Source organism: Helobdella robusta (genome assembly GCF_000326865.2).
Source record: "Helobdella robusta unplaced genomic scaffold HELROscaffold_22, whole genome shotgun sequence".
Lineage (NCBI taxonomy): Eukaryota > Metazoa > Annelida > Clitellata > Rhynchobdellida > Glossiphoniidae > Helobdella > Helobdella robusta.
The window spans coordinates 645842-661465 of NW_008704170.1; the positions used below are offsets into that span (position 1 = coordinate 645842).

The following is a 15624-nucleotide window of genomic DNA, read 5'->3' on the forward strand; positions in this document are numbered from 1 at the left end:
TATTTTTTTCGGCGATTCGCCGGAAAGTTACATTTTAAAATAAATATAAATAAAAATTTCCAAAAGCGAATGTAAATAGCAAAGACTGTTGAACTTTTTTTTTTACATAGTAATATAAAATACATAATTTTATAAAAAATTTTAATTAAACTTTTTAATTAAAATAAAAATAGTAATATTTTACAATAAATTACATTTAATAATTACATTAAATTTGTAAATATTTTAAAACTTAGATATACTTTTAGTTAATATTGTTTATTTATGCTATTAGGCGATAAATGATGACAGAGTTCATGTGTTTTTTTTTCACTTTTCCTGATAATCTAAAATTCTAAATCTATAATATTTATTACTTTTTGTTTAATATTTATTGTAAAATTCATTATAAATTCATAAATATATAAAATCTAATCTTATCTAGATTTTTTATAGATTTTAATCTTTATATGCTAACGATTCATTAAGAATAGTATTAACATTAACTTAATCTTAATCATTAAGTCTTAATGTCATTAAGAATTAAGATTATTAAAAGTTTTAATTTAAAACTGTCTAAAAGGCATTATATAGGTTTGTGACAAAGAAAATTGAGAAAAGCCAGAAGACTGGACTGGACCCCAGGACTCCGCCTAATCATTCCTAGCGATCATGTCACAAATTATTGTGAAAAATCTTCCACTGAATGTTATTTCAAATTATTTTTTTTTATTTATTTATTACATCTCAAATTTCAACTGCGAATTTGATTGCACCTACTTTTTCTACTTTGTTCTATTTTGTTTTTTTGCATATAGTGTATTGTTAGTTTAGAGTTTAAGTAAGAAAGAATTAACAAATGTAATACAATAATTAAGTTCCTTACTTATTGTTAGTGTCACATTATTTCAATCCAATCCGTGTACTAGTTGGTCATGATGTTAATCCATTTCATCATGTTTGTACAGATAACAGCAGAGGATTTAAAGAAGAAATTCAGTGAAAAAGGAACAGTAACCCAAGTTTCACTAAAGTATACTTCAAATGACATTTTCAGGCAATTTGCCTTTGTCGGGTTTAAAGAGAAGTCTGAAGCTGAAAGTGCTGCAAAATATTTTAACAAAACTTACATCAATTATTCAAAAATCGAAGTATTTATAAGAAACATAGTTATTATTATTATTATTTATTGTTTCTTCATGATATCACTCAGTGATAACCTGATGTATATATATATATAGATATATATATATATGTTTATATGTATGTATATATATATATATGTATATATAATCATTTTAAATTTGGGGCACTTTATAATTTTGTATACTGATTTTTAAGGTTTCAATAGCCAGTGACTTGAATGCTCACACACAACGAAACGCAGTCACATGGTCGAAGAAGCAAGAAACTTCCAAGAAAAAAGACCACCAAGCACAAGTTTGTTACTTTTTAACAGTTTGTTTTACAAAGTTTTTGATGAATTTTTCAATAATTTACTGAATTTTTTAATTAATTCTATATATTTTTTATTAGCTAAGTTTAGCAATTTGGATTTTAAAATGATTTTTCATCAGTTAAAGTTAAATATATAGTATGCCTCTGTGTGTTTGTTGCAATATGTATGTTGGTGTGTGTGTGGGTTGCTGTGTGTATGTGTGTGTTGGTATTTTTTAATTTTCTATTTGTAGAATCCTGCACCAAATATTGTGACTCAGTGGGCGATAAAAGTTACTGGACTGCCACCTAGAGTCAAAAAAGTACATTTTATTTAATGTTTACTAAAATAAATATTCTTGAGTTAAAATCATTTGGAGGAATTAATTTGAAGTCGTTTTAAAATATTTTCATTTAAATTATATCGTATAATTATATTATAATGAGAAGATATTATTAAATAATTATAAGTAATATTTTAGAAACTATTCCTATTTGTGTAATAATAATAATAATAATAATAATAATAGTTTTATTGAAAAAATGATTTTTGAATATTTTTATGGTTTTTTTCTCAAAATTTTTCAACAGAATGAAATTGAAGAATTTTTTAAACCTGTGAAGTGTAGGTTTTCATTGCCCGAGTCCAAAGCAGTCAGTTAGTATTAGATTGATTGATTAATTAATAAAATAATTTAGTAGTTAATTATGTAATTAATTAATTAATTAATTATGTAATTAGTTAATTAAGTAGTAGGAAGAGCATTAACTATTACTTAATATTGTTGTTTTTCAAAATATGACCATTAGAAGTGCAGCTATTTAATTATTTATTGAAATATTTATTTTAATTTTTAAATCCACAATAGCTAAATTGGTTGTATACTTTGAAAGTGAAAAGGAAAAAGAGGTGGCATTTAGGAGGAATAAGAATCACATCGGTGGGTTTTTTAATTATTCTTTTTTTTGATTATTGTTTTTACTCTTTTAATTATATTTCATTATTTTTTTAATTATCCTTTTTTTAATTATTCTTCATTTTTTAATCAGATCATCAATTTAATTCTTCTCATTTCGTTTGGTCAGCTGTTATAAAATTATACGTGCGATGAACAGTGCGAAATTAGTTTGTTAAGATTTAAACAGCCATTAAACTGATCAATGAACAGCTTAAAATAAGTTCAATGTCAGCCAAACTAACCTCCATATTATTTACTGAACCTAAAGGTGCCAAAAGGATCTTTCTTCATCACCATGTCGTAAACAGCGATGCATTACAGCAACATCAATCCATTCCTAGTAACAAATTTATGAAGAGTGATAAGATAGATGAGGTAACATATTTTCATTTCTATTTATTAGTGATAATAAATACACTAAGAATTAATTTAATTATAATAATCAATCAATCTTCGTTTAGCGTCCAAAGACCCAGTTTTTCGAGGTAGGACATTGTTTTCTTTGCCATCAACTTTTTGCGCTCCAAATTAGACAATCAGTTGAATTTAATTATAATAATAATTATTATTAGTAGTATTAATATTTTTTTTTGTGACCAGAATAAAGAAGTTCAAAAAGCTCTAATATCAGAGGTCATTATTTTTATTATTATTATTATTAGTAGTAGTAGAAGTATTAATGGCTGTGGTGGTAGTGGTAGTTGTTGTTAATTATAGTTGATAATATTATTATAATTAATAATTATTATAATCTAATTATATTATTGCAGTTTATATTATTTAAAAAAATTATCCCAGACTGGACGCTTGTTTATACGAAATTTGGCCTACGTAACCACAGAAGAAGATATCTCGCAACTATTTTCTACATATGGTGTCAACAATTTTTCTTTATTCATTTATTATTCGTTCATAATTCATTCCATTATAATTTGCAATAATTTATTAATTGTTTATAAATAATATATATCCAATTAAAAACCGAGATCACGTATTCGTGTTATACCCTGTTTGTGTGTGTTATTTGGCTGAGTGAATTGTAAACCTTTAACTGATTTGTAGACGTTTGGTCAATGAGGATTTGGTCAGTGCAATGAATTTTGACCTACGCAATCACTATAGATTAATTATCATGTACATAGTGAGGCTGAAGTGTTTTTTAATTATTAAAATAATATATAGGATAGAGTTTTATAAACTAAACTGTTATAATAATTATAATTATAGGTCATTGTGATGTGCAGTTACAGATGGACAAATTCACAAATACGTCCAAGGGTTTTGCGTTGGTCAATTTCGTTCTGCCGGAAAATGCCCTAGAGGCCTATGAATATCTGGATGGCACCAGCTTCCAGGTGGGGTTTTCAGTGTAAACTTTATAAAACGTTTGTCATCATGTTACTTTTTTAAAAGAATTGTTTTGTTAGTTTTTTACATACTTGGGATAATTCACAATTCGTTTATTTATCAAACTAGTAATGATGATGTTAATGATGAATGAATTTCTTTATTCTTTTAAAATAATTCCAGTCTATCCCACATTGAGATGTTATGTTATGCTATTTTATTTATGCTATAGTTAGTTACATGCTTCATTTGATTCCACGTATGCATGTATAATGGATACATTTGCATATATACATAGTTACATGCTAACGTTTTTTCTTATTTTAAAGAGGCAGAACTACTTGCATGTCATTTTTTACTCGTTATCTATCTTTCCTGTCAGCCACAAAGGCCACACCATCCACACCACGTGACATACGTGCACAATACACGTGCGTACATGCAGATACTGCGTTATACTTGCATGGCGTATGATAGAGTCTTTGAGTTTTGGACAGACGGTATTCGAACCAGACGATAGGCGTAATAACAGCACGACACACGGTGCTTCAACCAATTGAGCTACATAAATCATACATAGTATGCACACACACACACACACACACGCACACACACACACACATACATACACGCATTCATACATACATAATTCAGGGTCGTCTGCTTCATATTGTTGGGGGCCAGGCCAAGAAAGAAGATAACCTCTCGAACATCAGTTGGTCTTTCATTCGTTTTTCACTCATTCTTTTGTTTTTTTTCATTAATTCATTTGTTTGACCTTTTCTCATTGAACATTCTAAATTTAACATATATATATATCTTGAAATTTTGACTTAAAATGCACCTTCGGCGTTTAACTAATACATGATTAGGCACCTCCTTTAAGTATATGGCCCAGGAATTCTCTGCAACTGTGTCTTTGCGTGTGCGTGTGTGTGCGGGTGTTAATCACATGATTATATTTTTTGTCTCACTATCAAATTTGGAAAATGAATTAAATGTATGAATGAGTGAATTGAGGAATGATTGAATGAATGAATGAATGATTGAATTAATGAATGAATGACCGACTAGATGGATGAATGAATTTATATTCAAATAACAGATGACCTGCCTTTCCATAAGAAGAAGGAAGCTTTGAAAAAATTATCCGCAAACAAGTTTGTATTGTAAAGTTTTACATTCACTCATTCATTTTTTTTCGGTCAGATAGATAGATAGATAGATAGATAGATAGATAGATAGATAGATAGATAGATAGATAGATAGATAGAACCCATTCATTCATTTTTTGTTTATTCTTTCATTCTTCTGTTCTTTCATGCATTCACTCTTCATTCATCCATATTTTTATTTTTCTTCATTTGGTGAAGTGTGAGGAGCTGGAACTCACTGTTCGTAAGAGCAGATGCAGTAGCAGAGAGCCTGGCAGCGAGGAAAAACATGTCAAAACGTGACGTCTTGTTAAACGTTGGTTTCATTGTTTGCGTTCCTCTTTGTCTGCTTCTGTGTGTGTGTGTGTGTGTGTGTGTGTGTGTGTGTGTGTGTGTGTGTGTGTGTGTGTGTGTATAATTGTGTGTGTTGGTTTGTTTATTTGTTTTATTGTTCTTTCGTTTGTTCGCTCGCTTTAGTTTGTTTGTGTTTCTCTTGTCTGTTCAATATTTTTCACACCAATTTGAACATTAATTCATTCATTTGTTAATTTATTTATTAAATCATTTTTTTTATCAATTCAAATGTTCGTTCGTTTGTTTGTTAATTTCGCATAATTATCTATGACCTTGACATTTAAAAATGACCCCAGGACGGAAAGGTGAGCGTAGCTGCCGAACTGGCCACAGAGCAGACGAGAATTGTGAATGAGACCAGGACATTCCTGATTAAAAATGGCGTCTCTCTTGATTCCCTCAGTCAGGTGTGGCTTACTTAGTGTTTTTTTTTTGTTGGTTGGATCACGTTACCATGGATGAAAATAGTGGTGATGATGATGATGAGGAGGATGAAGATGGAGTGAGAAACTGCATCTGTCAGAATATGACTTTTTTTTACGAAACAATACTAAAATGAAATTACATTTCGACACTCCACAGACCTCTGGTCCCCGCAGCAAATCAGTTCTACTCGTGAAAAGTCTGCCAGCCAAGACAAACAAACAAGATTTGGTGAAAGTATTTGAGAAGTTTGACAGTTTCATCAGCCGAATTTTGCTACCGCCAAACGGATTAACGGCCATTGTCGAATTTAATAATAACGACGAGGCTCAAAAGGCTTTCAAAGCACTAGCTTACAGAAGAGTAAGTTCAGCTAATGAGTGTGGCCTGTCGTTACAGTGGTCAGTGGTCACGATGTGTGATTTGGTGATGATATGATAGTATGGTGATAATGTGATAGCAATGATATAATAATATATGAGTGATTAGACAGATTAATTGGGTCAGTGAGTGAATTATTAAATGGTTGGTTGGTTGGGTAATTGGTTGGTTGGTTGGTTGTTTGTTTGTTTGGTTGGTTGGTTGGGTAATTGGTTGGTTGGGTAATTGGTTGGTTGGTTGGGTAATTGGTTGGTTGGGTAATTGGTTGGTTGGTTGGTTTAATTAATTAATCAATCAACTAATGACTTAGTTAATTGATTGATTAAATAACTAAATTAAATTTGATTTAAACTTTTTTCGCCCATTTAGTTCAAAGATTCACCTCTGTTCTTGGAATTTGCCCCTGTCGATGTTTTCCACCAGAAGGATGACGAGAAAAATACTTCCAGCAGTACGAAAAGTGGTGACAAAGTAGATGATGATGACGGCGACGACAACGATGATGAAGATAAGGGTGAGGACGACGACGATGATGATCATGAGATTGATGATGATGACGACGACAACGGAAGCGTCGATCTCAACGAACCCAGAAGATTTGTATTTGTAAAGGGTCTGCCGGATGATGTCAATGAAAAAGAGCTTAAAAAGGTTGGGATGTTTTGATATTTTAGTTTTATTTCACTGAGTTTGTGGCAAGTTTTAAAATCATATTATTGCGATTTTAAAAATAATACTATTCAAAGTTTTTTTTTGTATAAAATATAATTTGGTTAATTTAATCTAAAGAAAAAATGTTTTAGCCTTAAATCACTCAAACTAACCCGACGTTTTTAATGAAAGATTTTTGGGAAACACGGAAGAACATTGAGTTTTGAGATCAAGAAAAGAGGAGAAAGTAGTTAGTTGAATCGTTTCAAGAACATTCTATAATCTATTTGAACACAATAAATTATTTCAACACGATAAATCATTTTAACTCATTTTTTAAATAAAACAACTGATTTTGTTGTTAAAATGTTTTGTATAGTAAATTTATTACCATTCACAGCTACTGCTTTCGTTGAATACGCGTCAAACAGAGAGGCAGAGAAGTGCTTGAAGTCACTGAGCAACTTGGTGATCAGGGGAAGTCAAATAAGCCTTAAAATATCCGACAGACGTCTCAAGTATCCGACCGCGTATGTTATTGTTTGTTACCTCTCCACTCCATCACAAATCTCATTTTTCTTCAAATATCTTTATTAAGTCATTCAAAATTAATCTTCCTTTCAGCATTGTTAAGTTGAACAGCTCAAAAAGTGCAAAACGTGGAAAGACGGCTACAAAGATTCTCATCAAAAATGTTCCTTTCCAGGCTTCTCATACTGACTTGAATCAACTCTTCAAGTAAGAATTCATTTGTCAGACATTTTTCGTTGATAGTTTCGTTTTAATTATAATTAAAAATAATTAACATTTAATTGTTTGTATATTTTTCAGGCCCTACCCTGGCGTTAAGGAGATTAGGCTGCCGAAGAAAGTCGGCTCAGGGCATAGGGGGTTTGCATTCGTCGAATTCGTCTCAAAAGCTGACGCCAATGTAAGAGAAAAAATTTGACATTTTTCAATTCAAGCTTGTTTCACATTTACTCGTTTTGCGTAATCACTAAAAAAAATATTTACTTAAATATTTATTTAAATTGTCCGTGATGAAATTTATGCTCGTTACTTTTTGCCGTGCGTAGAGAGCTTATAAAGAGTTGTGTCAGAACACTGCCCTCTACGGACGTCGGTTGAATTTTGAATGGTCCGCCGACACAGAATGTGTTGACAGGCTGAGGAAGCGAACCGGAGAAAAATACAACCCAGGTTAGGAACGACTTTGAGTAGTGCCTATATACTTTAATCTAACTTGATAATATGCAATGTTATATTAGTGTTATACAAAGGTACATTCTTATAATTCATGTTTAGGTTGTCCAAGCAAGATTCGACGCAAATCAGATCTGCTCAGCTATCTGGACGATAAAGAAGGTGTAACAGATTTATAAGAGAACATATATCCTCTTATGATTTAACGTTTCAAGGAATAATGTTTTAACATTCTTTTTTATATTTTTCTTTTCTTTGTGAATATTAAATGAGCCTAAATGCTCAGAGACAATTATTAATCCTAAAAATCTTTTAGAATAAATTTAATGTAGCGATTTTAAAATTTTCTATTTTTTTTTACATTATTTATATTTTACTTTGGGAACATAACATGAGTATTAGATGAGCGTAAATGCACATAAAACAATTACAACTATTAATCTAAAAAATCCTATAAAATAAATTTAATATAGCGAACGTGAAATCTTTAGACGTTTATGTTCGCGTTGATACACTATCATGTACTTGAACGTCCGTTCCTCTTTCGTTATTTCAGTGATCGAACTTTACATAAACTTGATGCCAAATTAACGACATACAATTACTCAGAGAGGTTTAGAAATAATACAACGTCCGTCAAATATATTGATTATGTAACAAGGCCATTTCGTATTTGTCTGGCGGTTTAGAGTCGATTGCGTAACTGTTATTTGTTCCGTTTAAGGCAGTTAATAGATAAATACTGAACTGCGATGAATGGTCATGTATCATGTAAGCCGTCTAGCAACGTTATTCTGACGGTTGGTTGGTTGCTTGCTTGTTTAATAAATGTTTGGATGGATGGGTGGTTGGTTGAACAGTCGAATTTATTGGTTGTGTGTTTGATTGATTTGATCACATCCATACTCACAAGCATGCATACATACATATATACATGCATGTGTTAATGTGTGTGCATATGTGTGTAATACAAAATATATGTGTGTAATACAAAATGTATGTGTAAAGTGTATCTATATTTGATACTTAACACAAGTGTTATTAGAACCATATGTACACATACACATGTACGATACACATATACGTATATACAAATTAACATACAAATATTTATGTATTGTGCGTGCATACACATAGGATGTATAAACATATCTTCATAAATATTAACTAAATAAATAGCTTCTTGTTGTTTTAGCCGATGTTATTTCAATTATTAAATTATAAATTTTTAAAATTGAAAGTTGTCTTCTCGGCAGATTATCTGCTGTCTGATTATAATTATATTGTAAATAGATTGCCTTCCAGTGTTGCTATCTTCTAATTTTAAACATGGGATTAAGACGGCCTACTTAGGTTGTCTTTTTGCGGGTGCGATGCCGATGCGGTACCGATGCGGATAATGAGCAGTGTGGATGCGGGCGGTTGCGGACGTGAACTCTGCGGATGCGAGTGATTGTGGTTTAGAAAAATATTCTTTGCTTGAGGCTCTAGTAATTAAGATATGAGTATCAAACAGAGGAGATATGTAGAGAGTATCAAACACTTGAGACATCCATCTTTTCGTAAAAGTGCATGGAGATTAAAATAACTTTTGCTACCACCAGTCCTTTTTTGTTCAAACATGGCGGTCCTGTGTTGTCTTAAATTGTTTTGAAGTAGTTGAAAACTCTTCGAAATACATTCAAACGTTACTTTTTGTATGAAAAATGTAAAAAAATACATTTTTAGCTACCGCTAAGGAAATAGTTGCATTTTTGTAAGAAAAATTTGGTGTCCAAATATTTTATTTAGTAACGCTATGGCCGTCGCTTGTACGGTTGTTACGGGCTAGTTTGGACCAGACAAAGAAGAGCTATTAATAATTTTAAGCTACTGTTTATACGTTTGTTTATTATAGATACGGAAATTTGTTTGTTTATTTTTTTTGTAATATCACTCACGCATGAGTCACAACAATCCGGCAGAGAAATTGTCATATTCTTTTCAGGACTATGGTAGGTGGTAACGTTATTTATTCATTTATTTATTTTTTGTAATTTCTTCAATTTTAGTAATGTAAGAAGACAAATTGAAAATAAAATAATTTATTTAATAAATTGTTTTTTTGGCTAGTGAGAAATGTAATTCCGAGAGATGGGGTGAGGTCCGGCGGAGAGAATCTACAGCATGATGCTCCCTATCATCATGCGCATCTTCCACAACATCCCCCACACCATGGTCAACATTCTCATCAACATCATCATCACCCACAGCAACAGATTCCTGATATGACCAGAAACTTCAAACTCCTGAATGACCCAGCAATTACGCATAGCTTTACCAAAGTCTACCGATACGATGGCATGATGCCAGGGGTAAAATATTAATTTTCCATTTGCTGCACTAACTCTAGCGATGTCATTAATATTTTATTTTTTTTATTGTGTACTAATTACATTATTAACTCTTTTTTTCAAATATAGTTAATGAATATAATATATACATGTATATATATATATATATATATGCGTAAATATAGTTATACACATATGTATGTATATATATATATATATATATAGTTATAGGTACATGTATATAATTGTATATGTATTATAAAGTTGTGTATGTATGTGTATCTAGATTTATATTTTTTTATCAATATATTAAAAATATAGATATTAAAAAAAAATTAGGACAAAGAACCTATAGAAGTATCTGATCCCCGATCCAGGCTTACCAGATATTCCATTAAGAGAAACCCGATCGACCTCATCTACCCTGATTTCAAGGTTTTACTAATAGCCTTACTTATTCATAATTATTTTAATAATTATTTTCAGTTTAATAGATAAATAAATAAATAAATAGTTAATTTTTATTTTAAGATCATTGTTTTTATTGAAATGCTGTTAAATATTTAAACATTAAATATAAAAATTACTAATTATTATCATGGTGGTTCTATTTTATGATTAATGTCCAATGCCACATATTACATAGCCATATCTATATATACACGTATGTAATTATTCAAGATTTGTTTATTATATATATATATATATATATATATATATATATATACACATTAGGGATGCACCAGATTTAAGTTTTTTTAATAACACTACTTGGCTGGATTTAAAATTCAAAAACCGGCCGGGGCCGGATTTTAGATACCATTTTACATACGTTAGAAAAAATACTCACATTTACGGTTATCTACATGTTGAACATTAAAAATTAACACCAAGCAAATAGTTAATTAATTCAAATATATAAATAAGTTGTGTGATATGCCAAATTCTGTACACAAGGATCAGCTTTTAATTTATGTGTAACCCCTTTTATAGCTTAAAGAAAATTGTCCAGCTCACAATTAGTGATGTTTTTATTATGTGCACGTGCACAGCTTATAATTTATGCAAAACCCATGTTATAGCACAAAGAAAATTGTCCAGCAATTAGTGATGTGTAATTATGTGTCATGTATCCCTAGCCTAACATTTAACATACCATGTTCTTAAATTATGCGCTTATGTATGTATATATATATATATATATATATATATATATATATATATATATATATATATGTTATGTAGCTATATGATCCTTTGTATACAATTATATAATATATACACGTGCCCAAGTTCTTTTACACAAAGATCAGCTCATAATTTATGCATAACCCATGTTATAGCATAAAGAAAATTGTCCAGCTCACCTCACAATTAGTGATGTTGTTATGTGTCATATATGCTTAGCCTTTAACTTATTGACATAAAATTAATTGAATTCAATAAAAAATTTTTTCTGTTTGTAACATTTTTAAATGTTGATAGACGCTTAAATCCGGCCGGATTTGAAAAAAAGCCGGATTTTGGTCGGAGCCGGGGCCGAACTTCGGTGCATCCCTAATACACATATATTCATTTATTGTTTAAAACCAAAAGTTTTGAGGTCATTTAATTATTTTAATTATCAATAAAGAAAATCTTTATTTATTTGATTCCATATTCTCTCCTTCCTCTAAACCTTGTCAGGTGGACGCCAATTACAATTTGCCCATTAGGCCGAAGGAGGTGACATTTTCAAATATAAACAACAACGTGAACAAGACCTTCCTACTGGAGATGTGCCAGAACTTCGGCGTCGTCCAGGACTGCAATATCTATTACCATCCTATCAATAAGAAGCACCTTGGCCTAGCTACTGTGCGTTTGTCTTGTATATATATATGTATATATTTTGAATTTACCCAATACTTTATTCAGTTTTTTGCTTTGCCTCTCCGGTTATTATTTATTAATAAATTTATGTGATTTTTTTTCCATTTTTATTTGTTTTATTTGTTTTGTTTTTTAGTTTACTGCGTGTGATTTAGGTTTCACGCAGCTTTATTTTCTGGTATTTGATATGTTTTATGTTAACTTTAGTTGGATTCTACGATTGAAGTTAGTGTTTTTTGTAATTTTTTGAGGCTCATATCATTTTAGTGTATTTCATTTTTTTTCTTCAGTCAGCCATCATATGATAAATTCATCATCATAACAGTTTCAAAACCATTAAAACTACTATCGTTATTCCATTAGTGATAATCATCACCATCCATATCTTAGTAATCATCCCAATTTAAACTAACAGTCCTCATCATTATAGAAGCAGTAATCATCACCATCTTATTAATCACAATGCAGGTTTTATTTTCGACGAGCTCAGCAGCTCAGAGGTGTGTCGAGAAGCTGAACAACACCTCCAGCATGGGATACATAATTAACGTCATTCTCGATGATAAAGGTTTATAAAATTGTTAAGTAATATTCGTTTATTTGAATAATTTTCATTAATTAGTTCATTTCTTGGTTAGTTCGTTTGTCTTTGTGCTTGCTTGCACGTTCAACATTTATTCATTCATTTTTTTTTCTTTTGTAATTCTGTACATGTACAGGATTTTTGCATGGATAAAAAAAACATTGATTCAATGCTTTATCAAATTTTTCTAAAGGACAAGAAAAAGATAGGATGTACAATGAAATTATCAAAGACCCTAAGAAATCTGAATTTCATCCACCGGCTCCAGTTACAAAACTGCCAAAAGAAGTCATGGTGTCTTCGTCATTTCCAGGAAGGCTTCCAGCATTCCACACGTCCTCTGCAGCCATCGTCACACATCCTACCATAACCACGGCCACGACATACACTGCATCAGCCTCATCAATGATGAAGTCACCAGACAAGATGTCACCAGCTGTCAAACATCAACAACCCTACACAAAATCTCCTGCTAACAAGTTTCCAACTCAAGGTCAACATCAGCACTCTGCTGCTGTGAAAAGTGCTGAGAAAAGTTCCGAACCCTATTCGAACTCATGGGCCAAGGATATCGATAAATTATTTGGTTTGTTGAAAAATTCAACTGCACAGCCAGCAGCAGCATCAAACAACTTTGAAAGTAACAACACTCAATCAGCAGACTCACTAGCACAGCAAACAACTTACAATCAACAGCTGCAACATCAGCAGAACATCTTATCACCAAGTAATCAACAGTCTAACAAGTCGGCATTACGAGATCCACGTGCTCAACAACCACCCCAGCAACAACAAAATTTAATGAAACAGTCTCAGCAGCAGCAACAAACTACACAAAACTCAGTTCACATGCAGCAACACTCGCATGATTCTTTTTCGAAGCTGTCTAGCAATGTTTCCCACAACAATCGAAATTCGTCGTCTTATGATGAGAGCAACAAGCGCAGTCATCGTTTCAACAGTGATGGCTGCGATTCTCGATACAACGACAACAACAACAGCAGATACAGCAACAGAGCCAGAAGGAGCAGCCATTACAATAGACACAATCGAAATGATTATTACAGCAGCAGTTATGACAAACGGTACAACAGTAATTACAACAACAAACACAGCAACAACAATGGTAGTTGGCGGAAGGCACAACTTGGGGGAAACGAATCTGACGAAAATAACAATGCAAATGATAGCGGCAAGAAGCGTTATCAGTCTCCCAACACTAAACGTTATCATACTTATCGTGCTGGAAGAAGAGAAGATGGGGATGAATACGATGACGGTGGAAACAGGCATAAATATCCAAAGAATACTTATTATAAAAAAAGTAGATACAAAGACTCTTGGGATTACGGTGATGAGGAGGAAGATTCATCACTGGAGGGCATCAACAGGCCAAACGAAAATTCCAAAAGTTCCAATCGAGACTCCAAACAACAACAGCAGCTACACAATAGTACCAACAACAACAACGACAACAGTAGCAATTACGGTTTCAATTATTCTGACAACATTAATATACTATCCAAAAATAGCGATGATAATTCAGCATACCATAGTAATGAATTGGAAAGTACAGCGTCATCAACTGCAGCCGCAAAGACATCATCACTTGCAAGTGTAATTACATCAACCAACCTGCTCACAAATGCTGATGACAATGCTGTGGATAGCTTGGAGTTCAATGCAGATGCAGCTGATAGTAAGAATGACTCAGCTGGCGAGGGCCACGAACATTTTGATAGTTTGGAATCAAGAATTCAAGCTCTACTAGGGCAACAACAACTGCCGTCATTTTCATTTCCTCCGCCACTCCCATCGTCATCAGCAGTGGAAGCAGCTACACCTGCCGATGTGGCTTCCAGTAAACCAGCAGAGCTAGAACCAGCTGTCGACCATCTGCCTCTGCCCTTATCTCTGGTGCCACCCTTGTTACCTCCGGACAATCACGAACCTTCAATGTTGGTGCCTCCTCCGCACATGCAACATGCATCAGCTGCTTCACATTTTTTCCACCCACACCTGCCACATCCCCTCCACCCTCACCATCATCTTCCTCCTCCTCTTCCTCCGCCTCCACTTCATGCTCCTCCTTATCTTGTCCCTAACTTCGGTTACTACCCGCCATATATTGGACAGCAGCCAGTCCCCTGGCAACCCCCACCAATAAATGAGATAACTGGCAAAGAGGCACTGAAAATTCACCAACAATCTCATAAGCAACAGGAGCAACAACATCTGCAGTGTGTTCTTCAGAAGCAGCGTGGAGAACAGGAGGAAATGGATGAAAAAGAGAAGAGAGAAATTGAGCGTGTAAAATTTGAGGCCGTGTTCAATGAATTAGTTTCTCAATTAAAGGAGGTTGTTCCCAGTTTTACATCACCTGATTATAATCTACGTATCAAATTAACACTACATATAGAGGGCAGGAACAATTTGATTAATGTTAATGTTTCACTCGTAAACTTTCATTACCAGGTTGTTGTAAGAGACTGTCAGAAGAAGATGATTGAGCTGACTAGTTTCAAAAATTATGAACTCTGGTGGGATAAGCACAAGGTAGGTTTCTCTCAGAGATTGGAAGGCAGTGATTTTTGTTGTTGTAAACAATTTGAGAATCACATATATATAAATAAATATATAATATATAATAAATATATGCCTGAAATCTATATATATATATATATATATATATATATATATACATATATATTCATTATACAATGATTGATATCTTTCAACATTTTCTTGCTTGCAGCAGTTGACCAATGTAAAGCAGTCACTGTCAGGTACAGATGTCCGAGATGAACAGTTAAAAAAACTGACCACTTTAGCTGCCGCTTCAACTACCTCCAACTCGACCGTGGGGACGACAGCGACTGCAAATGTGACGTCATCGAGTGTTGCCATGGATACACTTAGTGGATTGTTTGACAGGAGTGGATTGATGG

At 32.5% G+C, this 15624-nt stretch overlaps 2 protein-coding genes across 2 annotated transcripts; both read left to right on the forward strand.

Annotated features, from left to right (window-relative positions):
- Positions 1-252: 252 nt before the first annotated feature.
- Positions 253-8337, forward strand: HELRODRAFT_99246 (hypothetical protein). Its single transcript, XM_009018578.1, has 24 exons — positions 253-456; positions 521-687; positions 948-1130; positions 1321-1419; positions 1671-1739; positions 2008-2074; positions 2286-2357; positions 2644-2750; positions 2837-2860; positions 2976-3008; positions 3174-3249; positions 3603-3730; positions 4377-4437; positions 4828-4882; positions 5096-5192; positions 5527-5637; positions 5813-6016; positions 6404-6685; positions 6878-6935; positions 7086-7215; positions 7310-7423; positions 7517-7616; positions 7762-7885; positions 7991-8337. The coding sequence occupies exons 2-24, from the start codon at positions 652-654 to the stop codon at positions 8065-8067; spliced, it is 2307 nt and encodes a 768-aa protein (XP_009016826.1). The 5' UTR covers positions 253-456; positions 521-651; the 3' UTR covers positions 8068-8337.
- A 3567-nt stretch (positions 8338-11904) lies between these two features.
- On the forward strand, positions 11905-12669 carry HELRODRAFT_78255 (hypothetical protein; the record flags this gene model as incomplete). The annotated part of the gene is made up of 2 exons (XM_009018579.1): positions 11905-12078; positions 12562-12669. Coding segments are annotated over 2 exons (282 nt in total), but the record flags the coding sequence as incomplete, so codon positions are not given.
- Positions 12670-15624: the final 2955 nt, after the last annotated feature.

What these genes read in the sequence shown, in the direction of transcription:
- HELRODRAFT_99246 (XM_009018578.1), top strand. Translation starts at nt 652, where the DNA reads ATGTCACAAATTATTGTGAAAAATCTTCCACTGAAT. An exon ending in AAAAAGACCACCAAGCACAA is followed by an intron (nt 1,420 to 1,670) that starts GTTTGTTACTTT and finishes TTCTATTTGTAG; the next exon opens with AATCCTGCACCAAATATTGT. An exon ending in ATGAAAAAGAGCTTAAAAAG is followed by an intron (nt 6,686 to 6,877) that starts GTTGGGATGTTT and finishes TTTTAATGAAAG; the next exon opens with ATTTTTGGGAAACACGGAAG.